Raw genomic sequence first — 26,790 nt, forward strand, 5'->3', positions numbered from 1 at the left:
TGAGAAAATGATCTTGAAGGGGTTGTAAGGTTTTACGAAATGGATGACCTGTCCAACTCACCCTGCCCCTTATCTGTTTAAAGGGAACACAGTATCTTATCAATATCTCAAAAAAAAAAAAAACACTAGCGGGACAAGGGTCAAAAATGTTCAGCTGCACCTTCTCCCATCCCTCAGGAGTCTTTCTGGATAATGTGCTGCTCATGTTTTTAACCTTTCAGTTTACTTACTCCACAGGAGACTATGCATACTGCCATACTACAGGAATGAGTTTGATTTGAAAGAGCTCCATCCTTTGTTATCAAGGGAGATGAGCACCAGAGGGTGTATGGCAGTGGCTTTTCCCCCTCTCAATATATAGAAAACATGCATGCTTAGCCAAGCGTCCATGTTTATTGAGGGGGGGTGTCAGAAGGACTAAACGTTTGGTCATCAGCTAAGGTATACGGCCTATTCTTCATAGGATGTGAGAAGCCACATCCCAGAGACACCCCCATTAAAGGGGGTATTCCCATCTTATTTTGTTATTGTTAGGATATGCTACCACGTTATGATCAGTGGGGGGGGAGAATACAGATGCATTTGTCAGACGGATCCGGATGTGGATCCGTCTGACAAATGCATTGCAATACCGGATCCGTCTTTCCGGTTGTCATCCAGAAAACTGGATCCGGTATTTGTCTTTTTCACATTTTTAAAGGTCTGAGCATGCGCAGACCGCAAAACCGGATCCGTTTATCCGGAAAACTTGGGGACGGATCCGGCATTAATGCATTTCGGCAAGTGTTCAGGATTTTTGGCCGGAGAGAAAACTGCAGCATGCTGTATTTTCTCCGGCCAATAAACGTAATAGGGACTGAACTGATGCATTGCTCTCCATTCAGAATGCATTAGGATAAAACTGATCAGTTTTTTTCCTGGTATTGAGCCCCTATGACAGTAGGCCGGAAAAGAAAAATGCTACTGTGAAAGTACCCTTAGGCCTCTTTCACACTGGCGTGTGCGGCCCGTGGTCGTGCTGCGGGCCGCAATGCACAAGCACACTCCGAGGGGCAGCCGCAGCGGATCGCTGACCTATTCACTTGAATGGGTCCGTGATCCGGCTGTTGCGCAAAAAGATTGGACATGTTCTATCTTTTTGCAGAACGGAAGTACGGGACGAAACCCCACGGAAGCACTCCGTAGTGCTTCTGTAGGGTTCCGTTCCGTGGTTTCCGTTCCACACCATTCCGCATCTCCGGATTTGCGGACCCATTCAAGTGAATGGGTCCGCATCCGTGATGCGGAATGCCCACGGAACGGCACCCGTGTATTGCGGCCCGCATTTTGGTGAAAGAGGCCTTAGTCTGTACAGAAGGTCGCCGGGAGCAGCATTGTGCAGGAGATGGGAAACTAAGCCAGTTTTCCTCTGGATTACTCTTGATAAATCTCCCCCAAAGAGATTATTATCCCAACGGCTTTTCTCTTGCACAATGCTGCTCCCGGTAACCCTCTGTAAAGACTAAGGCTGCAGGCACACAAAAGTGAAAAACAGACGTATGAGAGATGTTTTTTAACAGTATTGAAGAAGATGGGTCGGCAATGTGGTTTGCACATGGTGCACGCGTCCAGGGAAGGCGTCCCACTAGTATATAGCGAAGAAGGACCGTCACACGTCCATTTTAAGAACAATGGTAATCTGTGGGGTTATTCACACGCCAGTTTTTTTTTTTTTTACATCAAAAACATGTCCTATTTTGCCTGTTTTCGCTGACCAACAGCCTCCATACAACTTTAACAGACGTTGGTGTGAATGTAGTCTTACTGAAGTGGAGGGGGCTGTGTTGTAGTTCCATGGCTGGAAGCATCACAGTGCAGGGAAACGCTGTGAATGAGCCATGACTAGGGTCACGTTGACTAGTGCTGCAGACTCTTTATTCTAAGGACTAGTGGTGGTCCCAACAACCCCGCTAATTACTTCATGCTGGCATACCCGAGCGATCTGCTATTGCTATGGTGAAAAAGTACAGACGATGGGAAGCGGCATTAGCAGGAGCACCACAGCACCTCACTGTGCTTATCGAATGGGGTCTCGGAGGTTGCATTCCCCCTCCCAACACTGATGACTAATACTACACATGAATGCATTTATTAATTACGTTAAAAGTTATCTTTGTTTTATTTGTATGCTGCTTTCATAACAGTTACAAGACTTAAAAGGGGTTGTCCGGGTTCAGAGCTGAACCTGGACATACCTATAATTTCACCCCGGCAGCCCCCCTGATGTTAGCATCGGAGCATTTCATGCTCAGATGCTCTCCTTTGCCGTGTGCTGGATCGCGCAGGGCAAGGGATCTTTTATTTACAATAACACACTGCCGGGCAGAGGCTTCCACCCAGCAGTGTGTTCGGTGACATCACTGGCTCCGATGGGTGGGCTTTAGCACTGCCCTAGCCGTTTTATAGGCAGCCTTTGCCCTGCGCAATTTAGCATAGGGCAAAGAAGAGCATCAGAGCATGAACTACTCCGATACTCAAGTCAGGGGGGCTGCCTGGGTGAAAATGGGGATATGTCCGGGTTCAGCTCTGTACCCGGACAACCCCTTTAAAGGGGTTACCCCGTAATATAAAAAATTAAAATCATATAGTACATGACAGTTTCTTTCTTACAAATCTACAACCCGCCCTGTACCTCACATAGATCCAGAGATCCTACTTCTTGGTCCAATTCCTCTGCTAGATTTATTTTGGGTGGTCAGTTCAGGGGGGGGGGGGGGGTGTTCTTTCCCTTCTGCTGCATATTTTTCCCTGTAACTCTTACAGCTTCTGTATGGCTGTGACAGTTGAATGATGGAACTGAGCATGTGCGACCACTTCAGTGAGGTCGACCGAGAAATCAGCAAAATAACAAACAGGTGGCGCGATACCAATACATTTTATTGAACAACTCAGTGGCTATGCTAAATTTTAAATTACATAAAATTACAAAAGTATTCTGATCCAAGTGCCGACTTGAAAAATGTAGAATATTTTTTTGTGGGACAACCCCTTTAAGAATATGTGGTAGTTTAATAAATAATACACCTGCAACTTTACCAACTTCCATTTTGTCCTACGCCAAAATAAACTATGCTGAAAGAAACTAAAACGAGCCTAGTTACCATTTGCTGGGCACCACCTAGTTCTTGATAAGTCATAGGATGCTTTCCTAGGGTGCTGGATACGGCATGACTGCTCCACTGTCCACTTTATTCAAGATATTTCTGGTGCAGACACAGGACCTCAAAGTCAACTTCCTTGCAGCATCAGAAGCAGAAGCGTGGTGAGTGGTTGCACAGTGGCTCTTAGTGGAGGCTCCGTGGCTAGTACTGTGGATGCTGTGGCTGATACTGTAGACAATCTGGTTGATATTGGAGACGCTGCAGCTGGTCCTGGGAACGCTCTACATGCCCAACATTTGCCATGGATGGCGACTATAGTTGTTGCCCAAGTATTATCATGGTTTGGCTGGTGAGACCTCAGAAGTCTGAGAATTCATGATTTAGCACATGGTTTATAATAACAATTATTGTTTTTTTTACTGCTGAGGATATTTTGAGGGTATGGAACTTGTATTAATAATGAGGTTTTATAACTAATGAGTTTGAAGAACATTTCCCTAATATTAGAAGTGCGTTCGTTCAATACACACAACACTATTATCACCAAGGAGATGATTACAAAGCCATGAATAGGTCAACCTTTGATGAGTAGTGACCTGTAGTATTATAATGTGCTGCTTGTACGCCGTATAAAGTATATTTATTATACAGTTACAGTAGCGGATTCATTTGCTACACAGTATAATAGCGCAGCTCATGCCCTTGAACTTCTCTTTCTCTGCCATGGTAGGTTGGCACTACTACAACCTGACTGAAGCCAAACACCTACAGAAGAGGACAACGTGAATTTCTTGCAAAAAAAAACCAAACTGATTACAAGATCAAATAGTTTCTGGGCTGCCCGATACAAAAAAAAAGAGAAAAGATGTACTCAAACAGAGACTCAATCCAAACCATGTCCTCAGCAGCGTGTCATGGCGAGCTGCCGCGGCCGGAAGCTTCTCCGCTGCCACATCTCCCGTGTTCTGCCACAACTCTCCTGCACTGGCTGCATGACAATGCCGGGTTGTCAAAACAACCTACACCCAAAAACGACATCATGCCAGGCGGCCTATTTAAAGGGAATCTGTTACCAAGAAAGTCACTGTTACAGGGCATCTGTGAGCAGATTTGGACCTATGAGACTGGCTGACCTGTTACATGTGTGCTTGGCAGATGAAGCCATCTGTGTTGGTTCCATGTTCATGCAAATGAGCCTCTAGGAGCAACAGGGGAGTTGCCGTTACACCTAAATGCTCTTCCTTCTCCACTTTGATTGACAGGGTCAGGCAGTGAAAACATCATCACACCAGGCCCTGTCACTCAAAGGTGGTTGCAGAGAGAGCAGAGCCTCTAGGTGCAATGGCAACAACCACGTTGCTCCTGGAGGGGCTCATTTGCATATATTAAAGCATCATTTTTCTCAGCAATGCTGGCACATACGAACATGGGACCAACACAGATGCCTTCAGCTGCCGAGCGCGCATGTAACAGGTCAGCCGGTCTCGTAGGTACAAATCTGCTGACAGATGCCCTGTAACAGTGACTTTCTTGGTAACAGATTCCCTTTAAATAGGCCGCCTGGCATGATGTCATTTTTGGGCTGTGATATATAGAAGGTCATGGCAGTTACTATACAAATGCAATATCACGTCCTTCCCAATCCTGCCTGACAAGTTCCAGCTTTCCATAAACTTGTCTAAACTGGAGCTACTGGATACATCATCATCATTGGCAGACGCAATGTTTACTTCCTTCTTCATGATATTATCCTGTAGGATTTCCAGTAGGATTTCCAGCCTGATTATTATATTTTTTTTACAGAACTGACACATCCGATAACACAAGGTACAAAGACTTAAACCCCTTCCCCTGCATGCATTTTGGTTGCTAGTGACCAAGTAATTTTTTCTATTTTTGATCATCACCTCCCAAGAGCCATACATTTTTTATTTTTCCATGAATATAGCCATTTGAGGGCTTGTTTTTTTGCAGTACAAGTTGTAGTTTTTAATGGCACCATGTTTGGGTACACATAACTTATTGATTAACTTTTATCAAATCTTTCTGGGGACAGCAATACTGCCACTGAGTTATCATGTTATAAATTTTGCTGCGCTAATTTTTTTGGCATAAATAACACAATACCTTTATTCTCTGGGTCAGTACGATTACAGTGATACTAAAAAGATATAGGGGGAGATTTATCAAAACCGGTGCAAAGAGAAACTGGCTTAGGTGCCCATTGCAACCAGATTCCACTTTACATTTTTCTGAGCTTCTTTGGAAAATTAAAACAAAACAATCTGACTCGTTGCTAGAGGCACCAGTTTTGATAAATTTTCAAGATTTACTACTTTTGCACAATAAAACCCCTTTTTGTTTTTAAAGAAAAAAAAGAAGTATTTTTGCACCATGGCATCCCAAGACCCATAACTTTTCTCTTTCTCTTTCTAAGGAGTTGTGTTAGTGCTTGATTTTTGCAGATCAATCTGTAGTTTTTATTTGTATCATTTTGGGGTACATCATTTTTTTATTGCTTTTTATTCCATTTCTTTGGTGGCCAATAAGCAAAAAACAGCAATTCTGGCATTGTCAATGGGGAAAAAAACTGAACAGAACGGATTACTCAAAAAAGCATTCCGTTCCGTTTAGTTGCATTCCCATACCGGAGAGCAAACCGCAACATGTTGTATTTTGCTTTCTTTCCTGGGATGCGGAACAAGACGGATCCGGCATGACCCCCAATGCAAGTCAATGGAGACGGATCCGTTTTCTCTGACACAATAGAAAACGGATCCGTCCCCCATTGACTTTCAATAGAGTTCATGACGGATCCGTCTTGGAAATGTTAAAGATAATACAGCCGGATCCGTTCATAACGGATGCAGATGGTTGTATTATCAGTAACGGAAGCATATTTGCTTAAAGGGAACCTGTCACCTTCAAAAAACATCCCAAGCCGCTAGCAGTACCTGACAGTAGCCAGCAGCGTGTTTCGGATGAAAATTTTCTTCCTGAAGGGCGATACGGCTAAAGCTCAGGAAACGATCTTTTATCCCCTGCCGGCGCGCTTCTCTAGTCATGGTTGAAGTCAAGGGGGCAGCGGCCTACTTGCTTCAAGTCAAGGTAACCATGCCCCCTTCACTGCCCCTTTGCTGTGACTGACAGCGCTTATGCAGAGAGTTTGGCAAAGCCGTCTGGTGGGCAAACACTTTAATTTCCAATGGAGCTGTCAAAAACAAAGGTGGAATCCGATTGGTTGCTATGGGCAACTAAGCAAGTTGTACTTTACACGTTTCATAAATGACCCCAACATTTACAAAAAAATGCATCAAAAATCACTGGTGCAAAAAAACAAATAATAATAATTGTTTGTAATTTTCATGTGGAAAAACCACAATGTAATATAGTACTAGCAAAGTGAATAAGATTAGACAAACCTCATGTGCACTTTGCTTTTTTTTATGAGGAAATTGGCCTGCTGTGCAGATTTTGAAATTATTTACAGTAGTTTTCCCCCTGCAACTGAGGTGGAGGCTCAGGCTAAGTACTGGGCCTCTATAGGTTACATTATAACTACGGGGGCACTATGGGGGCATAATACATATTGGGACCACTATAGGGTGGCATAATAAATACTGGGACCACTATAGGGGGCATGATTAATAGAGGGGATACTATACGGGACATAATTCCTGGCGGCACTAAAGGGGACATTTTAAGAGAGAACTATAGGAGTATTTGAACTACTAATGGCCATAGGGAACATGATAACTACTAGGGGCTTTATAACTCCTGGGGGTACTATAAGAGAGAATTATAACTACTGGAGGAACAATAGCGGACGTGATTCCTGTGGCACTATAAAGGGCATTATAACTACTGCGGATACTATAGGGGGTATTATAATTACTGGTGGCACTATTGGGGGTATTATAGCTACTGGACCACTAAAGTGGGGCTTTATAATTACTGGCAACAGTATTACCATTATAACTACTGGGGCAATTTGGTGAAAATTATTTCTTCTATTGGGCATTCTTCTATGCAGGAATTATTATTGGGCACAACATGGAAGCCACTGTTACTAACAAGGGCACTCTAGGGGAGCATTGTCACCATCAGGGGTACTGTTACTAATGAGGGCACTCAGAGAGAATTATTACTATTGGTGGTACTTTTGAGTGCTGTTACTATTATTATTATTTATTATTAAAGCGCCATTCATTCCATAGCGCTGTACATATGATAAGGGGTGCACAGACATAAAACAGACAATTGCACTAATCATAAACAAGATGAGTTACAAACTGGTACAGAAGGAGAGGGCCCTGCCCGTGAGGGCTTACAATCTACATGGTATGGGAGAAGGACACAGAAGGTGCGGGTGAAGCTGGTCATGGCGGTATAGAGGCAGCAGGGTCACGGGTTGTAGGCTTGTCTGAAGAGGTGGGTTTTCAGGTTTCTTTTGAAGGATTCCACTGTAGGTGAGAGTCTGATATGTTGGGGTAGCGAGTTCCAGAGTGTGGGGGATGCACGGGAGAAATCGATTGTGGGAAAAGGCAATAAGAGGAGAGAAGGAGGTCTTGTGAGGATCGGAGAGTGCGTGTGGGGGTGTATCGAGAAAGTAGCTCAGAGATGTAGGGAGGGGACAGGTTATGGACGGCCTTGTATGTGTTTGTCAGTACTTTTAAGTGGATTCGTTGGGCAATGGGGAGCCAGTGAAGGGATTGGCAGAGGGGAGAGGCAGAGGAGTAACAGGGTGAGAGGTGGCTTAGTCAGGCAGCAGAGTTGAGGATAGATTGGAGGGGTGCGAGAGTGCTAGATGGAAGGCCACAGAGGAGAATGTTGCAGTAGTCTAGGCGGGAGATAATGAAGGCATGTACAAGCATTTTCGCTGATTCAAAGTTAAGGAAAGCACGGATGCGGGAGATGTTTTTGAGTTGGAGGCGGCAGGTGGTAGAAAGGGCTTGGATGTGCGGTCGGAAGGAAAGGGCAGAATCCAAGGCAGTGGGCTTTGTTGACTGGGGAGAGTGTGCAGCCATTGATCATGATAGATAGGTCTGTTGGGGGGGTTGAACAAGATGGGGGAAAGATTATGAATTCTGTCTTATCCATGTTAAGTTTAAGAAAGCGAGAGGTGAAGAAGGATGATATAGAAGATAGACATTGTGGGATTCTTGATAGTAAGGTGGTGATGTCTGGAACAGAGAGGTAGATTTGTGTGTCGTCAGTGTAGGAGTGATACTGAAAGCCATGGGACTCTATGAGCTGTCCTAGGCCAAAAGTGTAGATAGAGAAGAACAGGGGTCCTAGGACAGAGCCTTGCGGGACACCAATGAGGGGAATTATTCTGTACAGCAATATTGTTTTTGCAATATAGTATTTGGGGGCACGGGGGAGCACAGCAGGTACAGAATTGGCAGTAGCAGCAGGATAGGGACACCAGGAGGAGGAGGAGGATGGAAAAGTGAAGAACCTAAGATGTCTGTGTGTCAAACCCTGCAGAGACTAGGTGTGGCTGAAAGGATGTCATCATGGTGGTCTGGTACGAATACAGAAGATGAGGAAAGAGAACAGTATTCTTCTGTGTGTTTGGTAGCACTGAATATAATGTTCATTTAGATATGCCTAGGGCTAGGACTTGGAAGGGGCTTGGTTGGACTGAGAAAGTGGCAACGCCCCCGCCTGTGTTGCTGTCCTGCATCCTGCCTCTCTCCAGCAGCTACAGTGGAGGTGGAGTGGGACCCACTGAAAACGAAGAGGCACCTCTGCAATTGTAAATATGCATTGAGGGGCCACTGGGTTGGCTATGCCTCTATCCGGGATCCGGTAATGAGAGTTGAAATGATTCTTCAGGTGATGGAAGTATTAATAAATGCCACCAGTCCTTCTAGTCCTAGTGAGTGATACCACCGGATCTTCCACAGGTTCTGTATATTTGGTGCCGTCACAAGCTAGTGACTGTGGCACTTTGCCAGGCAGCTGGCACTGATCGTACACAGATTATTCATTAGAAAGTATGGTGACTCACAAAGTTTCCATCCTGACACAAGTAATCAGAACCTATAAATGTGCTTTATCATCCCTTACAGTATAAAAGTAAAGAGACATCAGGGTTATCTTTATTTTATCTGTCAACCAGCTATCTGCAAATATGAAAGTACATGCTCAGCCAGCAGCTGCTCATAGTCATTACAGAGCGTCATGGCACAAAGCGAAAGGTTGTTTTGTAGACTTGTCTCAAAATCTGATTCAAGAGGTCCTCCGCCTACATTTACTTTTAATCAAATCTGATGAATGTGAGTGAAGCTGTGGCCTGACTACTGCTGAGCTTCCAGGGACACACTGGCCATAGACCCTACAGAGAAAATTCCCGATAGGCCACCCAAGTCCACACACGGGCGCCAATCTGACATCATCCTGAGAAGTTCTGCTGGGGCAGTATAATGTACTGCACTGCGGTATATGGTTTTGCTGGAACAGTATATTGTGCTGCACTGTGGTATATGGTTCTGCTGCGGCAGTATATTGTACTGCACTGTGGTATTTGGTTCTGTTGAGGTAGTATATTGTGCTGCAGTTTGGTATTTGGTTTTGCTGGGTCAGTATATTGTGCTTGCACTGTGGTATTTGGTTTTGCTGGGGCAGTATATTGTGCTTGCACTGTGGTATTTGGTTTTGCTGGGGCAGTATATTGTGCTGCGCTGTGGTATTTTGTTCTGCTGCAGAAACAATTATCAATGTGTAAACGACTATATTACCTGTAAGGTATTGCTGGCCCCACTTACTGGAACTGACCCCTCATACTTGCCCAACTTCTGTCAATTTGGCCCTGCCTACAACACGGGGCTACTTTTTTTTTTTTCCTGGGCCACTTTAACTTCCTTGCAAGCTTCCCTGACCCTCTTCTTCAGATGAAGACCTGAGTAATCTGAACCTAGTTGCCAGGCACGCACTGCCTGACAATCCCATTTAAAGGGGTTGTCTCGCGAAAAATATTCTACAGTTTTCAAACCAGCACCTAGATCTGAATACTTTTGTAATTACATGTTATTAAAAATTTACCAGAGCCACTAAGTTATTCAATAAAATCTATCTGTATAGTGCCACCTGCTGTTTGTTCTTTTTCTTATTTCTTTGTCCAGCTCACTGAGAAGGCCACACACGCTTAGTTTCATCCTTCAACTGCCTCCTGAGCTGTGATCGGGAGAAAGCAGCAGCAGAATGGACACTCTCCTTGAGCTGCCAGCTTGATATAAATCTAGCAGAGCAATGAATGTGGAGATCTCTGGATCCATGTGAGGTGCAGGGCTGGTTCTAGCTTTGTTAGAAAGAGACTGTCATGTACTTTTTTTTATATTGTTTACATTAATCATGGAATAACCCATTAATAGATGGTGTATTCCTTAGCAACCAGTCTCACGGGAAGAAACTGGTCAGCTAATAGATGGATAGGCACTGTGCAACAGCACTCTGCAAACACAAATAATATACAATAATGCCACAGTTATAGAAAATATTCTTGTGCTAATGCTATGCTTATTTGTAAATTAGAAATTCTTGGCAAATACATTTTGTACAAAATTATTTGGGCCCGTCTGCCGACGTCAAGGCGATCTCTACAAGACGGGAACCTAACACTCCAGGGGCGGACACAGACAGCAGAGGGCCCCTGTGCAAAGAATGTGCCTGCCCCCCCCCCCCCGACATCACACATGGAGGGACACAAGTGCATGTCATTCGACACCAGACAAGGCAACCATGTGACGGTCAGCAAGTATCGTGCGTGGTCCCTTCTGATTTGATAATTGCTGGGTGTCGGAAATGTTCTTGCTGTCTCTCCATGTCTGATCAGTAGGAGAAACTGAGGGGGTCATTTATTATCCTGAAATATCCCTATATTAGGCATATTTCAGGCGCAATCTGTGACTTTTCCCCCGCTCACGCCAGGTCTAAAAAAGTGGTTGTGACGTGGGCAAGGAAGGGGACGGCAGGCCCATCTCATTCATCATTTTCTACGTCTGGTTTAGGTATAGAAAATGGTCTAAATGTAGGACAGCTAGGAAGCTATATTACATTTAGATCGGCGCTGGATGTACCGAAGGTATGGAGAGGCCGGTGTCTCTACATAACTTCGGCTATCCACCACCAGTGATGGGACTTATTAAGACCGGTGTCTAAAACCCCGGTCTTAATAAATGTGCCCCCGACCGTCTGGGCAACACTTTTAACCTATTTACACAACACGGACCATATGTATTTTGTGATCTGCAAATCACGGATGATGTCCATGTGCCATCTGCATTCTTCTGCAGACCCATTAAGTGGCCTGCACGTTGCGGACCAGTATAGGACATGTCACATTTTCTAACCTCTGCGGGACATATGAATGCGGAAAGCAAATTACTTCTATGTGCTTTCTGCATCTATATGTCCATTCTATACAAGATGGAAAACGTGACATGTCCTATACTTCTCTAAAAAATGCGGCCTGCAGACCCACTTCAATGGGTCTGCAAAAATAAACGGATCGCACATGGACCCCATCCAAATCTTTCGGATATGCGGACTGCAAAATACATTAGATCTTGTGAATGTAGACTCACAGTGTGTGGGTAAGGGCTCATTCACACGACCGTATGAATGGTTCCGCATCAGTTCTGCAATTTTGCCGAACGGGCGCGGACCCATTTATTTCAATAGGGCCCCAAAAGATGCAGACAGCACACAGTGTGCTGTTCGCATCCATTGTTCCATTCCACGGCCCCGCAAAAAATATAGAGCATGTCCTAGAATAGGCATTTCTCTAATGGATCGCCAGTGCTGTTCTGCAAATTGCGGAACGCACATGGGCGGGCTTCGTGTTTTGCAGATCCGTGACTTGAGGACAGCAAAACACGGCACTGTTGTGTGAATACGCCCTCAGGGACAGTCACAGGAGGTCCAGAGGGGGACAGGGGGGATGGGTGGGGTAACAAAATATCATACCAAGTCAAGTCCAGTGTCTGGCTGGGACATTGGGCACACAGGCAGTCTCCAGTCGTCACTCACTTCCTCCTAAATTGCTGGCTTTCTGCAGGCCTCACACATTCAGCACCAACCCCGAGGTGCTAAACAGCTAGCATAGGACCAGACGTGGGCGGAGCTACCAAAGGGGACGGAGCTACCGCCATCACTATAACGAGCCTGCTCTCGTTGTATTCAATGGAAGTTGTCTGGCACCAAGAGAGGTATAGAGTGGACCCAGCATGCATGTGGAACCTGCACTCGCTGAATTTTATGGTGGAAATGATGGCACATAACAGGTAGTATTTAGTATTAGGTTCCCGTCTTACAGAGATTCGCCTTGACGTTGGCAGACGGGCCCCAAAAATTTTGTACAAAATGTATTTGCCAAGAATCTCAAATTTACAAAATAAGCGTAGTATTAGCAACAGAAGATTTTATATAATTATAGCATTACTGTACGTTATTTGTGTTTGTAGAGTGCTATTGCATTGTGTTTTCTTCTTTGTGTTTCTAGCCATGCACCTGTGCTGACTGACCCCCTTTTTCTTGCAAAGGGTCAAAGCTGTCATCTCAGGAAGGGTCCATTTATATTGGCAGATTTTCTTCCAGTGACCAGCACCGATCAAGGATAGTAATTTGATCATTATTGCCAACAGCACATCCCTGTGTGTATGGGGAGGGTGAGCTGCCACATTGATTGCTTGTTTATCGGCAGCCTTGTTTACACAGGATTGTGACTGCTCATTTTCCAGATAATTGGGCCTTAAAGGGGTGGTCTCAAAATGTAATTTTGGGGCAGCATGGTGGCTCTGTGGTTAGCACTGGTGCCTTGTAGTGCTAGGGTCTTGGGTTCGAATCTGACCAAAGACACCATATGCATGGAGTTAGTACTTCTTGTGTTTGCATGGGTTTACTCCGGGTACTCCAGGTTCCTCCCACACTCCAAGGACATATTGACAGGGAACTTACATTGTGAGACCCATTGGGGACAGCAAGTGCGGAATATAGTAGCGCTATATAAGTGCAATAAAAAAATTATAAATAATTCAGCATGAAATACTTTACTTTAGTATTTTACTTTTTGTTACATAAATGCACCTGTTGTGAGATATTCCCTTTACTTCATTATAATGGCGGTGGTTATCAGTCTGCATAGTAATGTGCATGTCCACCTACTGAGCTGAATGAACAGGTCACACACGCTCAGTTCCATCCTTCCACTGCCAGTAGGCAGAGAAAGGCAGCGATACAGAAAGATCTACCTCTGCAAGCTGTCACTGTTACAGGGAGAGAGCTGCCGCAGAAAGAACACACCTGAGTCATGATAGGAAGAGAGCTGCAGAAGAAAGGATGCACTCCTTGAGATGAGAGAGGGAGAGAGTTGTAGCAAAAAGGACACAACCCATTTTTAGAAGCTATTAGGGCACATGCAGAACACAGAAGTGCCCCCCTCACACATGGCCTCACACATTTTAACACTTACTTTATTACTGGAAAAAATGGGTTAACAGCCAAACAAAACTCAATATGGGTTGCCCTGATTCTGTAGTTTGCAGAAACACCCCATATGTGGTCGTAAACTACTATTTGGCTAAACGGGAGGACATAGAAGAAGGGGAACGTCATATGGTTTTTGGAAGGCAGATTTTGCTGGACTGGTTTATTTACACCATGTACCCTTTCAAGCCCCCTGATGCACCCCTAGAGTAGAAACTCCATAAAAGTGACCCCATCTAAGAAACTACACCCATCAAGGTATTCAAAACTGATTTTACAAACTTTGTTAACCCTTTAGGTGTTGCACAAGATTTAATGGAAAATAGAGATACAATTTCAAAATTTCACTATTTTGGCAGATTTTCCATTTTAATATTTATTTTCCAGTTACAAAGCAAGGGTTAACAGCCAAACAAAACTCAATATTTATGGCCCTAATTCTGTAGTTTACAGAAACACCCCATATGTGGTCGTAAACCGCTGTACGGGCACACGGCAGGGCGCAGAAGGAAAGGAAGTCCATACGGTTTTTGGAAGGCAGATTTTGCTGGACTGTTTTTTTTTACACCATGTCTCATTTGAAGCCCCCTGATGCACCCCTAGAGTAGAAACTCCATAAAAGTGACCCCATCTAGGAAACTACGGGATAAGGTGGTTGTTGTTTTGGGACTATTTTAGGGTAAATATGATTTTTGGTTGCTTTATATTACACTTTTTTGAGGCAAGGTAACAAAAAAATGTAATTCTAAAATTGTTTCTACATTCGCTATTTAGTTTTGCGGAACACCTAAAGGGTTAACAAAGTTTGTAAAGTAACTTTTGAATACCTTGAGGGGTGTAGTTTCATAGATGGGGTCACTTTTTGGGAGTTTGTAGTCTAGGCTACATCAGGGGGTGTTTCTGCAAACTACATAATTAGGGCAATAAATATTTAGTTTTGTTTGGCTGTTAACCCTTGCTTTATTACCGGAAAAAAAGGATTCAAATGGAAATTTTGCCCAAAAATTGGTGTTTTGGCACAGTTTTTATTTTATATTTTTAACGCTGTTCATCCGAGGGGTTTGGTCAAATGTTTTTTTATAGGGCAGATTCTTACGGACGCGGCGATACCTAACATGTCTACATTTTAAAATGTATTTAGATTTTACACTATATTATCATTTTAGGAACCAAAAATAATTATTTTAGTATCTCCATAGCCTGGAAGCTACAGTTTTTTTGTTGTTGTTGGGCGACTATCTAATGTAGGGGCTCATTTTTTGCGGGATGAGATGGCGGTTTTATTGGCACTAATTGGGGGTGCATATGACATTTTGATCGCTCGCTATTACACTTTTTGTGATGTTAGGTGACAAAAAATTGAATTTTTTTACACTTTTTGGGTTGGGTTAAATGTTATTTTTATAGAGAAGATTTTTACAGACGCGGCGATGCCCAATATGTATGGCTCTCAGACTTTGGAGACACTAAGCAGGCATCCTCAAACTGCGGCCCTCCAGATGTTGTAAAACTACAATTCCCACCATGCCCTGCTGATGGCTGTAGGTTGTCTGGGCATGCTAGGAGTTATAGTTTTACAACATCTGGAGGGCCGCAGTTTGAGGATGCCTGCACTAAAACTAATATTTTTTGGAAAAAAATAATTGTTTCTGTGTCTCCAAAGTCTGAGAGCCGTAGTTTTTTATGTTCTCTAGGGGACTGTTGGGGATTATAAAAATGTAGTACTCCATGGAAGTGTAATACTCCCTGAAGCAATCGATAACGCAGAGGCCCAGATGATCGGGGCAAGTGTCACATTGAGTGGTGGTGTCCTTCCGTATCCCCCTCTTGTGACACACTCTGCATCTTTTTTGGGTTCGTCCCTTCTTTCCAGTATGGGGGACCACACCTGGAAAATGTTGGCCAGGGACGATCCGGGCGCCTCCAATTCCCGAGGTACTCCGGCCTGCTCTTTCCCGGTCTGAAAAAAATCAGGTCCTTGAGGACTGCCTTATAGAATTTGAGGAATGTCCCTGTGCTGCCAGCGCTTCGTGATAGTACAAAAGAGTTGTACATGGCAACCTGTACCAAGTAGACCGCAACTTTTTTGTACCATGCCCGGGTTTTGCGCATGGCGTTATATGGCTTGAGGACTTGATCAGAGAGATCAACTCCTCCCATATACCGATTGTAGTCAACGATACAATTGGGCTTGAGGACTGTTGCCGCGGTACCTCGCACAGGGACAGGGGTGATGCCATTACCGTGGATTGTGGACAGTACAAAGACATCCCTCTTGTCCTTATACCTGACCAGCAACAGGTTTCCACTGGTAAGGGCACAGGTCTCACCCCTGGGGATAGGTACCTGGAGGGGGTAGACAGGGAGGCCACAATGATTTTTCCGCACGGTTCCACAAGCGATCGTGGATCTGGCGGTGAGGGACTGGAGCAAGGGGATACTAGTATAAAAGTTATCCACGTACAAGTGGTAACCCTTATCTAGCAGTGGGTACATAAGGTCCCACACGAGTTTCCCGCTAACACCCAGAGTGGGGGGACATTCTGGGGGTTGAATACGGGAATCTGGCCCCTCGTACACACGAAATTTGTAAGTGCACCCTGAGGTACTCTCACAAATTTTGTACAGCTTCACGCCATACCTCGCCCGCTTAGTGGGAATGTATTGGCGGAAACTGAGTCTCCCCTTGAACGCAACGAGAGACTCATCAACCGCGACCTCCCTTCCAGGTACGTAGGCCTGCGCAAATTTGACCCCGAAGTGATCGATGACCGGCCGTATCTTATATCGGGAGGAGGGGGGGGGGGGACATGCTGCATTATCTGAATAAGGCCTCATGCACACGACCGTGCCGTTTTTAGCGGTCCGCAAACTGCGGATCCGCAAAAAACGGAAGGCGTCTGTGTTGCCTTCCGCAATTTGCGGAACGGAAGGGGCGCCGGCAATATAAATGCCTATTCTTGTCTGCAAAGCGCGGACAAGAATAGGACATGTTATATTTTTTAGCGGGGCCGCGGAACGGAGCCACGGATGCGGACAGCACACGGAGTGCTGTCCGCATCTTTTGCGGCCCCGTTGAAATAAATGGGACCCAAACAACGGTGTGTCATGGCGTGTCATGGCCATACTGTAGAGTGGGGTCTGGTAGAGGACGTCCCCACTCCAGTATTGCCTGACACTGGGTTTTTGCACTAGACCCATGTGCAGCATGAGGCCCCAAAATGTCCTCATCTCGGCTACACTGACCGGCGTCCAGCCACCGGGTCTAGCCAAAAAGGAGCCAGGGTGCTGAGCAACGAACTGCTGGGCGTACAGGTTCGTCTGCTCCACCATCAGATTCACAAATGGGTCACTGAAAAAAATGAAAAAAGAAAAAAAAAAAGTCCATTTCAGTAAACCCCACTGTGGGAATCTTGATTCCTGGATTGCCAACAAAATCCAGAATTTCGGGCTCAAAATCCACTGGGGGACACCACCTAAGTTCACCGGCAGGGGGCTCTGATGGGCTTATTTGGTGGGCCGGGAAACCAGTACGAGCCCCAGGGCAGCTCGTACTAGGGTGGGCCACAGGGTCCCTAGCAAGTGGCAGGGGGGTCTAGGGTCTCAAAGCTAAAAAAGAATAAGTTTAGATAAAAGTTTTTTTTGTTTTTTTTTCCTAACTAACTTTGTATTTTATACATTTATATTCCTTCTCTTCTAGGCTTTGAAATCCAAGAGGTGGTCCTATCAGTGATTGACAGCTATCTTTGTATACACAGTCATAGAGGGAAGGGCGTCAATCACTGATAGGACCGCCTCCTTGATCTCAAAGCCCAGAATAAGCAGGAATATAAATGTATAAATTACAAGTTTTACTGAATCTTTTCCCCAAAAAATATATATCAATCTGCTCAGCTCCTCCTGCTCTGCAACACGCTCCCTGCAGATTATTTAGCATTTTCATGGTGACAGGTTCCCTTTAAGGCCTGCCTTAGCCCCATTTTTGTGACATTAATGCAATGAAATCTAGAAGTGAATTTGCAATTAGAAATATATAATTACAAATTAATAACAAGTATTAATTGCAAATTATCTAAATTTTACTGCATCAAAAACATTACAAAAATGGGACTAAGCCTACATGCACACGAACGTGCGAATCCGCAAAAAAACGGATGACGTCTGTATGGCATCCTTTTTTTTGTGGATCCTTTGTAACAATGCCTATCCTTGTCCGCAAAACAGACAAGAATAGGACATGTTCTATTTCTTTGCGGGGCTACGGAAGTGAATGGGTCTGCACCTGAGCCGCAAAAAATGCGGCTCGGATGCGGCACCAAACCACGTTGGTGTGCATGTAGGCTAAAGCAGACCTTTAGGCCACCTGCACACGATGAACGCATTTAAGATCCACATCAATTTCTGCGCATATTTATGTGCGTTTCTGCAGCAGATCCGAAGCAAAATCCGCAATGTCTAAGGCTCCATTTACACGTCCGTGGTGTGTTGCGGATCCGCAACACACCCACCCGGCACCCCTATAGAAATGCCTATTCTTGTCAGCAGCTGCGGACAAGAATAGGACATGTTCCATCTTTTGCGGAGCTGCGGATGGAAGATCGGGGCCGCGCTCTGCAAATGCTGTGTGCTGTCCGCATCCATTCCGTCTCCATAGAGAATGAATGGCTCCGCACCCGTTCTGCAAAATTGCGGAACGGATGCAGACCCATTTGCAGACGTGTGAATGGAGCCTAACAGCAGTTTTTGGTGTGGATTTGATGCGGTTTTGCTGCAGATCTCAACCTTCAATTAAAAAGGTTGAAATCCGCAGCTAAAACCGCAAACATCATTGACACGCTATTTTATTTTGAAATCTGCACGGCAGGTCCGTTTCCGCACAGAAAAAAATCTGCAAAGTGTACAAGAGACTAGTGTAACCTCATACACTTTGCGGTTTCTGTAATACGCTGTGTTTTTTTCAGCACGGGAATCCACAAGTAAAAACACCACGTAATCCGCAATGTGCAGGTGGCCTAATACTTTTTTTCCTCAATCAGTTTTTTTATGGAGTTTTTGAAGCCAAAGCCAGGAGTGGATCATAAATGAAGGACATGTATAAAGACAAGCAGGGGAGCACCACCAATGAGGCCAGGTGAGGCAGCACAAGGTAGGGGCAAGAGGGGGGCAGCAGAAGGGCCATGGGCAATGAGCGATGGGGTTAGGTGAAGAAATTGGCATGGGGGGGAAGGCGCCATTTCAGTATTCTCCTTAGGCAGCAGAAAGGCTAGGTGCACCCCTGAAGACAAAGCTGTGTCATCTCCTCTTTATGAATCCAATTCTGGCGTTGGCTTTAAAAACGGCATGAAAAAAACTGAATGTGGAAACCCGGCCTCACGCTCTCACTAAGTGCTTCATAACGAAATTACAGTTGTTGGGTGAAACATCTGCGATGTCTCAGACTTCTGATTTAAGGATAATGAGATTTTCCTTCAGGGTATGCCCATCGAGAAAACATAGCTGCAAGTCTCACATACAGACTTCACCGAGAACTGCACTTCAGGGAGCCCATACACGTGAACTTTACGGTGGTTTTAGGGAGCGTTCACGTCACCGTCAGATCCGGCAGAAGAACAGAAAAATAAAGAAAAAAAACTGAGCCTGTAAAAAAAAACGGATCCTGTGCATCAGTTATGCACATTTGGCATCTGTTCAAACCAATTCCACCTAAGATGCATTTTTTTAGAAAAAAATAATAATGCTTGCGGGACGTTTTCTTCTGACGGATCAGAAGAACAGAAAAATAACGGTCATGTGAACTCAGCCTTAGGCCTCATGCACACAGCCGTGACGTTTTTTGCGTTCCGCAAACCGCGGATCCGCAAAAAACGGAAGCCGCCCGTGTTGCCTTCCGCAATTTGCGGAACGGAACGGGCACCGGCAATATTAATGCCTATTCTTGTCCGCGAAGCGCGGACAAGAATAGGACAGGTTATATTTTTTTAATGGGGCCGCGGAACGGAGCCACGGATGCGGACAGCACATGGAGTGCTGTCCGCATCCTTTGCGGCCCCATTGAAAAGAATGGGTCCGCATCAGAGCCGCCAAAACGGCGGCTCGGATGCTGACCCAAATGACGGTCGTGTGCATGAGGCCTTAGGCTACATTCACGGGACCGGATGTATTTTGCGGTCCGCCTATCCTTGTCCACAAAACAGACAAGAATAGGACATGCTCTATATTGTTTGCGGGGCTACTGAACGGACATACAGATGCGGACAGCACACGGTGTGCTGTCTGCATTTTTTGCGGACCTATTGAAATGAATGGGTCCTCATCCAATCCGCAAAAAAACTAAAACAAATGGACACTGGAACAAAACACGGATCTCGGCCTCTTTGCGGAGCTGCAAAACACGGATATCGGCCTCTGTGCATTCCGCAATTTGAGGACCGCACATGGCCACCAAAATGATAGAAATACCTATTCTTTTCCGCAACTGCAGACAAGAATAGGCCACGTTCTATCTTTTTTGCGGGGCCACAGAACTATGGATGCAGACAGCACACCGTGGAATGGGACTGTGAATCAGCCCTAACTGTGACTTGCTGCTGTTTTGTGTGGCAGGGACAGGTGAAGCTCATGGTTGTTATGCGCTTCATAACTAAATACGGTTAGGGGCGCGAGGCAAAGAAATTATATGTGCAGCGCTAAAACCTGAACTATTAAATAGGACTCCAAAGGAGGACAGCCCCTTCTTTGAATGAAGCCACTCCGTGATTACATGACCAAATGCTCATCTTCTCATTCCTTTTGTGGAAAAAAAAAGACTCCCTGCCCCCCTACGGGTGACAATCAAAGAGAAAGTATGCCCTCTGTTTGATGGATTGGGGGTGGTAACATGCACATAAGTTTATGTTAACCATCCCCTTGGGGTCATGTACAGTTACACAAGGACAGGAGGATCTGCACCTCTTCTCCCTGCAGCATGTCAGCTCCTCCACCACTGCTCACCTCTGCTCCTCCACGCTGGCTGAGATAAAGAGTCACCTGAAGTGAAGGGGGGAGGGGGGGGGGGGCTACTTCCCCCTGCCATATCTCAGGCTCTATCTAAGAATCTAAAGGTGACCATACACATCAGTCTAAGGGCTTATGCACACGAACGTACTTTATTTCCGTGTCCGTTCCTTTTTTTTGCGAACCGTATGTGGAACCATTCACTTCAATGGGTCCGCAAAAAAAACTGAAGTTACTCCATGTGCATTCCATTTCCGTATGTCCGTATTTCCGTTCCGCAAAAAAATAGAACATGTCCTATTATTGTCTGCATTACGGACAAGGATAGTACAGTTCTATGAAGGGCCAACTGTTCTATTCCGCAAAATACAGAATGCACACGGACGTAATCTGTATTTTTTGCAGATCCGTATTTTGCGGACCGCAAAATACATACGGTTGTGTGGATGAGCCCTAAAGTTTATCAAAATGGACGAATACAACTAAAACAAATGTTTGACTTTGTTTTCGCGAACCCATGACAGACCATTATCATATGAAAATTAGTCGGCTGTGCTCAATATTTTCATCTGATTGTCGGACTCAAGAGCTGTCTTTGAAAGAACGTTCCCAGAAGACGTCCAGCATCACAAATGATGTCACCGGAGGCAAACCTGACCCCATACGAGGATATGGGATCCCTTCTCTAATCAGTTTCAAGGAGGGGAGAAAGACTGGCGAGGCAGATACATGTAATAGATGGGCAGCCCTAAGGGGTTATGTCTTCTTCTAAATCAAAAAGTTCTAGATTTTCAAATATTCTCTTATTATAAGGAGGAATTTAAGGTGGAACTCTTCCATTAAACAGGCTAACTTGCGATATGCCGTGGCCATAATCTTTGCATGGTAGTGGCTTGTGGCCGTATTGCGGCCCGCATACGGCGGGTCTGCAACATACGGGCACCGGCCCGTGTGCACTCCGCATCACGGATGCGGACCCATTCACTTAAATGGATCAGCAGTCACGGAGATGCGGAACGGAAGCACGGATCGGAACCCCATGGAAGCACTACGGAAGCACTCCTCTTTCACACGGGCGTCATGTTTTAGGGCCGGATAAGATGCGGGTGCGTCGCGGGAAAATGCACGATTTTTCCGTGCGAGTGCAAAACTTTGTAATGCGTTTTGCATGCACGTGAGAAAAATCGGCATGTTTGGTACCCGGACTTCTTCACAGAAGTTCGGGTTTGGGTTAGTTGTTGTGTAGATTTTATTATTTTCCTATATAATATGGTTATAAGGGAAAATAATAGCATTCTGAATACAGAATGCATAGTACAATAGGGCTGGAGGGTTAAAAAAATATATAAAACATTTTTTAACTCACCTTAATCCAGTTGTTCGCGCAGCCCGGCTTCTCTTCTGTCTTCATCTTTGCTGTGCACAGGAATAGGACCTTTGATGATGTTACTGCGCTCATCACATGGTCCATCACATGATCTTTTACCATGGTGATGGATCATGTGAAGGACCATGTGATGAGCGCAGTGACGTCACCACAGGTCCTTTTCCTGTGCACAGCAAAGATGAAGACAGAAGAGAAGCCGGGCTGCGCGAACAAGTGGATTAAGGTGAGTTAAATTTTTTTTATTTTTTTTTAACCCCTCCAACCCTATTGTACTAAGCATTCTGTATTAAGAATGCTATTATTTTCCCTTATAACCATGTTATAAGGCAAAATAATAATGATCGGTTCCCCATCCCGATCATCTCCTAGCAACCATGCGTAAATATCGCACCGCATCCGCACTTGCTTGCGGATGCTTGCGATTTTCACGCAGCCCCGTTCACTTCTATGGGGCCTGCGTTGTGCGAAAAACGCACAAAATAGAGCATGCTGCAATTTTCACGCAACTCACAAGTAATGCGTGAAAATCACCGCTCATCTGCACAGTCCCATAGAAATGAATGGGTCCGGATTCAGTGTGGGTGCAATGCGTTCACCTCACGCATTGCACCCGCATGGAAATCTCGCCCGTGTGAAAGGGGCCTTAATTTTGACATTTACAGCAGCCTTCCCCTTAACTTTAACAGTGAGTTTTACAGCACACCACCCCCTTGACAGTGACCTCCACTTAACAGTGGCCGTTACAGCAGTCTGCCCCTTAATACTGACCTCCATAGCGGACCATCCCCTTAACTGTGACCTCCACAGCAGCCTGCCCCTAGGGTGGCCAGAGGTCCAGTTTTAGGACGGACAGTCCGGCTTTCAGACTCCCTGTCCTCCATCTGGCGCAGGGCCTGGATGGACACAAGGATGTCCTTTTGAACAGCTCACTCTCAGACAGCAGCGCTGTGCTGTCTGAGTGTGAGCTGCAGGAAGAAAGTCACCGTCCCTCCCACCCCTGCAGCTGACAGAAGTTGATTTTTAACTTAGTTTTTTCAATCTCTGTCGGCTGAAGAGTGGGAGGGGGCGTGGCCTAACCAGATCAGGGGCGTATCCTTTTGAACAGCTCACTCTAAGACAGCAGCACTGTGCTGTCTGAGTGTGAGCTGCAGGGAGAAAGTCACCCTCCCTCCCAACCCATGCAGCTGACAGAAGTAGATTTTTACCTTCATTTTTTTACTCCCCGTTGGCTGAGGAGTGGGAGGGGGCGTGGCTTAGCAGGGCCTGGGGGCGGGGTTTTAAGTTCGTCTTTTGAGGGTGGAAACATTGTGGCAGGTGTTGTGTCTGGGCTCCTTCCTGCAAGAGTGACGCCCCTCTGGGCACCTTACTTGCTCATTTGCATACCAAATAAACTGGATTTTCAGAGGCTAAAAACATCTATTGCTGGAACAAAGGCACATCTTGAAATAAGTACTAAGTGCTATTAGGCCATGGCTTTACTTCAATAGCGATTATCCAGGTGACAGATTTCCTTTAAAGCTTTCCTACAGCAGTGAAGAAAAATGGCTGGGTTGTTATGGAAACATGGTGTAAAACTGTGTATGTGGCGGCTAAGGCTACTTTCACACTGGCGTTTTTGGCGTTTTGGCAAAACAGATCAGTTTTGTCCTAATGCATTCTGAATGGAAAAGGATCTGCTCAGAATGCATCAGTTTGCTTCCTGTTTGCAGCATTTTGGTGTCCGCCTGACGATGCGGAGGCAAACGGATCCTGGCACACAATGTAAGTCAATGGGGACGGACCTGCTTTCACTGACACAATCTGGCACAATAGCAAACTAATCCATCCCCCATTGACTTTCAATGGTGTTCAAGACGGATCCGTTTTGGCAATGTTAAAGATAATACAAACGGATCCGTTTTGAACGTCTGCATGCGGTTGTATTATCGGTGTGGATCCGTCTGTGCAGATCCATGACAGATCCGCACCAAACACGAGTGTGAAAGTAGCCTAACAGCCTGCAAGCTTCTATTGGCTGATAAGGGTCATGTGACCAAGCTTCTATTGGCTAAGGGCTCTTTCACACTTGCGTTCTTCTGTTCTGGCATAGAGTTCCGTCGTCGGGGCTCTATGCCGGAGGAATCCTGATCAGGATTATCCTAATGCATTCTGAATGGAGTGAAATCCGTTCAGGATGCATCAGGATGTCTTCAGTTCAGGACCGGAAAGTTTTTTGGCCGGAGAAAATACCGCAGCATGCTGCGCTTTTTGCTCCGGCCAAAAATCCTGAACACTTGCCGCAAGGCCGGATCCGGAATTAATGCCCATTGAAAGGCATTAATCAGGATCCCGCCTTAAGCTAAACGTCGTTTCAGCGCATTGCCGGATCCAACGTTTAGCTTTTTCTGAATGGTTACCATGGCTGCCGGGACGCTAAAGTCCTGGCAGCCATGGTAAAGTGTAGTGGGGAGCGGGGGAGCAGCATACTTACCGTCCGTGCGGCTCCCGGGGCGCTTCAGAGTGACGTCAGGGCGCCCCATGCGCATGGATGACGTGATCGCTTGGCACGTCATCCATGCGCATGGGGCGCTCAGACGTCATTCTGGAGCGTCCCGGGAGCCGCACGGACGGTAAGTATACTGCTCCCCGCTCCCCACTACTAGTATGGCAACCAGGACTTTTTATAGCGTCCTGGCTGCCATAGTAACACTGAATGCATTTTGAAGACGGATCCGTCTTCAAATGCTTTCAGTTCACTTGCGTTTTTACGGATCCGGCGTGTAATTCCGGCAAATGGAGTACACGCCGGATCCGAACAACGCAAGTGTGAAAGAGGCCTAATGCATTTTTTTGGGAATATCTCTGGAACGGTACGTCATAGAGAGCTGAGACCTGGTCTAAAACCTTCCCGGACACCTGATGTACCTGTGTGCCAAATCACGTGATTGTAAATGTGAAGGTGAGGATTCCTTTAGCGGACATACACACACACTCAGCTTTAGGGTCCATTCACACGTCCGTTGTTTGTTTCCTGATCTGTTCCGTTTTTTGCTGAACAGATCTGGACCAGATCTGGACCCATTCATTTTCAATGGGTCCTGAAAAAAAACGGACAGCACAATGTCAGACGTGTGAATGGACCCTGGAAAGAAACAACGGACGTGGACATACACACAGGGGTGTAACTATAGTGGAAGCAGGAGGAGGACTAAAAGATTTTGTCAGGGCCCCCTCAACATTACACAATTAAATTATATAGAGTGACAGTATAGACAGTGTAGAAAACAGATGGAGCAGCTGCCGGCCTGGTCTGAGAGAGCGATCGTTACTAGCCACAGGAATGGGGGCGGCATGAAAGGAAGGGGTCGCTAAAAAATTACTGGGGGATTGGGGCCCCATTCAAAAATTTGCTGTGGGGCCCAGTCATTTCTAGCTACGCCACTGTGTGTGTGTATATATGTGTGTGTGTGTCTATGTATGTATATGTTTGTGTATGTATATATGTGTGTGTGTATGTCTATATATGTGTGTGTGTGTGTGTGTGTGTGTGTGTGTGTATGTATGTATGTATATGTGTGTGTTTATGTATGTACATGTGTGTGTATGTATGTATATATGTGTGTGTATGTATATATATATGTGTGTGTGTGTGTGTATATATGTATGTATATATGTGTGTGTATGTATGTATATATGTGTGTGTGTGTATGTATATATGTGTGTGTGTGTGTGTATGTATGTATGTATATGTGTGTGTTTATGTATGTACATGTGTGTGTATGTATATATATGTGTGTGTATGTATATATATGTGTGTGTGTGTGTGTATATATGTATGTATATATGTGTGTGTATGTATGTATATATGTGTGTGTGTGTGTGTGTGTGTGTCATTAACCCTTTCTTCATTAGTCCTCAGCAACATGAATACTCCTCATTACTCCAATCACTGGTTCTTTAAAGAAGTCATGCCAAACTCTGCCCGTCCCGTGTCTCACCTGTACGCCAGGCTCATGCACTCGAATAACCGGGTAAGCGTGGGATCAATGCTGCCAGCAGGGACCGTCCCCGACCTGTCCGGCTCCTTGCTCCGATGTCTGTCATCATTGTGCGGTGAGGAGACCATAAAGTGCCCGCTGTGAATGACCTGCAGCCGGGGCCGCAGCCCCTCACTGTCCGAGTCCGAGTCGCTGTCCCCAGCGGGCCCCCGGAGCTGCCCAGAGCTGCAGCCTGCCATGGTGCCAGCTACCCTGAGGAAGTGTCAGCGAGTGCAGCAGGACGGTGAAGACACGCCCCTCGCTTATCAGCCGCCAATGAGAAGAAGAATGCGACTCTCCCTTTACAAAATCCGCCAATCGCCTAAAGAGCAGTATAGCCACGCCTCTTTACTCTGAGGGGAACGCCCATGTGTCATAGGTGTCAGGTGAGTGTTGTGTTCGCCTGTCACTGGGATCAGGTAGTTGCAGCCTGCAGCTAGGGAGGGAGCCCGGGAACATGTACAGAGCAGAACACCTACAGCCTGCTCCACTGGAAATCCTATGTCTGCTTTATATAACCCTTCAGTCAGGGCTGATGTGACAGATAGGAGGTTCTTCAAGGACAGGTAGAGCAGAGAATGAAAGAACACCTGGAAAACAATGCAGCTGTGCCTGACAAAGTATGGGCTGCTCCTGGTGAGTGGTCAGTGATCCCACAACCAACATAATTAGTGGCATTGCAGTTGGTAAATTAGGGACACATAGACTGCATGGCCAGATAGGCAGAGTGGGATCTGCACCTATCTCTAGAATGGGGAATCCC

General features: G+C 45.7%; 1 protein-coding gene across 1 annotated transcript in view; it reads right to left on the reverse strand.

Annotated features, from left to right (window-relative positions):
- Positions 1 to 26,245, reverse strand: part of MLXIPL (MLX interacting protein like) — a 130,524-nt gene extending 104,279 nt beyond the window's left edge. Inside the window, exon 1 of the mRNA XM_044287059.1 lies at positions 25,989 to 26,245. Coding sequence (XP_044142994.1) covers positions 25,989 to 26,227 — 239 coding nt within the window. The 5' untranslated portion in view covers positions 26,228 to 26,245. The remainder of the gene's footprint in view (positions 1 to 25,988) is intronic.
- Between the last annotated feature and the right edge of the window lie 545 nt (positions 26,246 to 26,790).

The sequence above is a fragment of the Bufo gargarizans genome, chromosome 3, assembly GCF_014858855.1.
Source record: "Bufo gargarizans isolate SCDJY-AF-19 chromosome 3, ASM1485885v1, whole genome shotgun sequence".
NCBI lineage: Eukaryota > Metazoa > Chordata > Amphibia > Anura > Bufonidae > Bufo > Bufo gargarizans.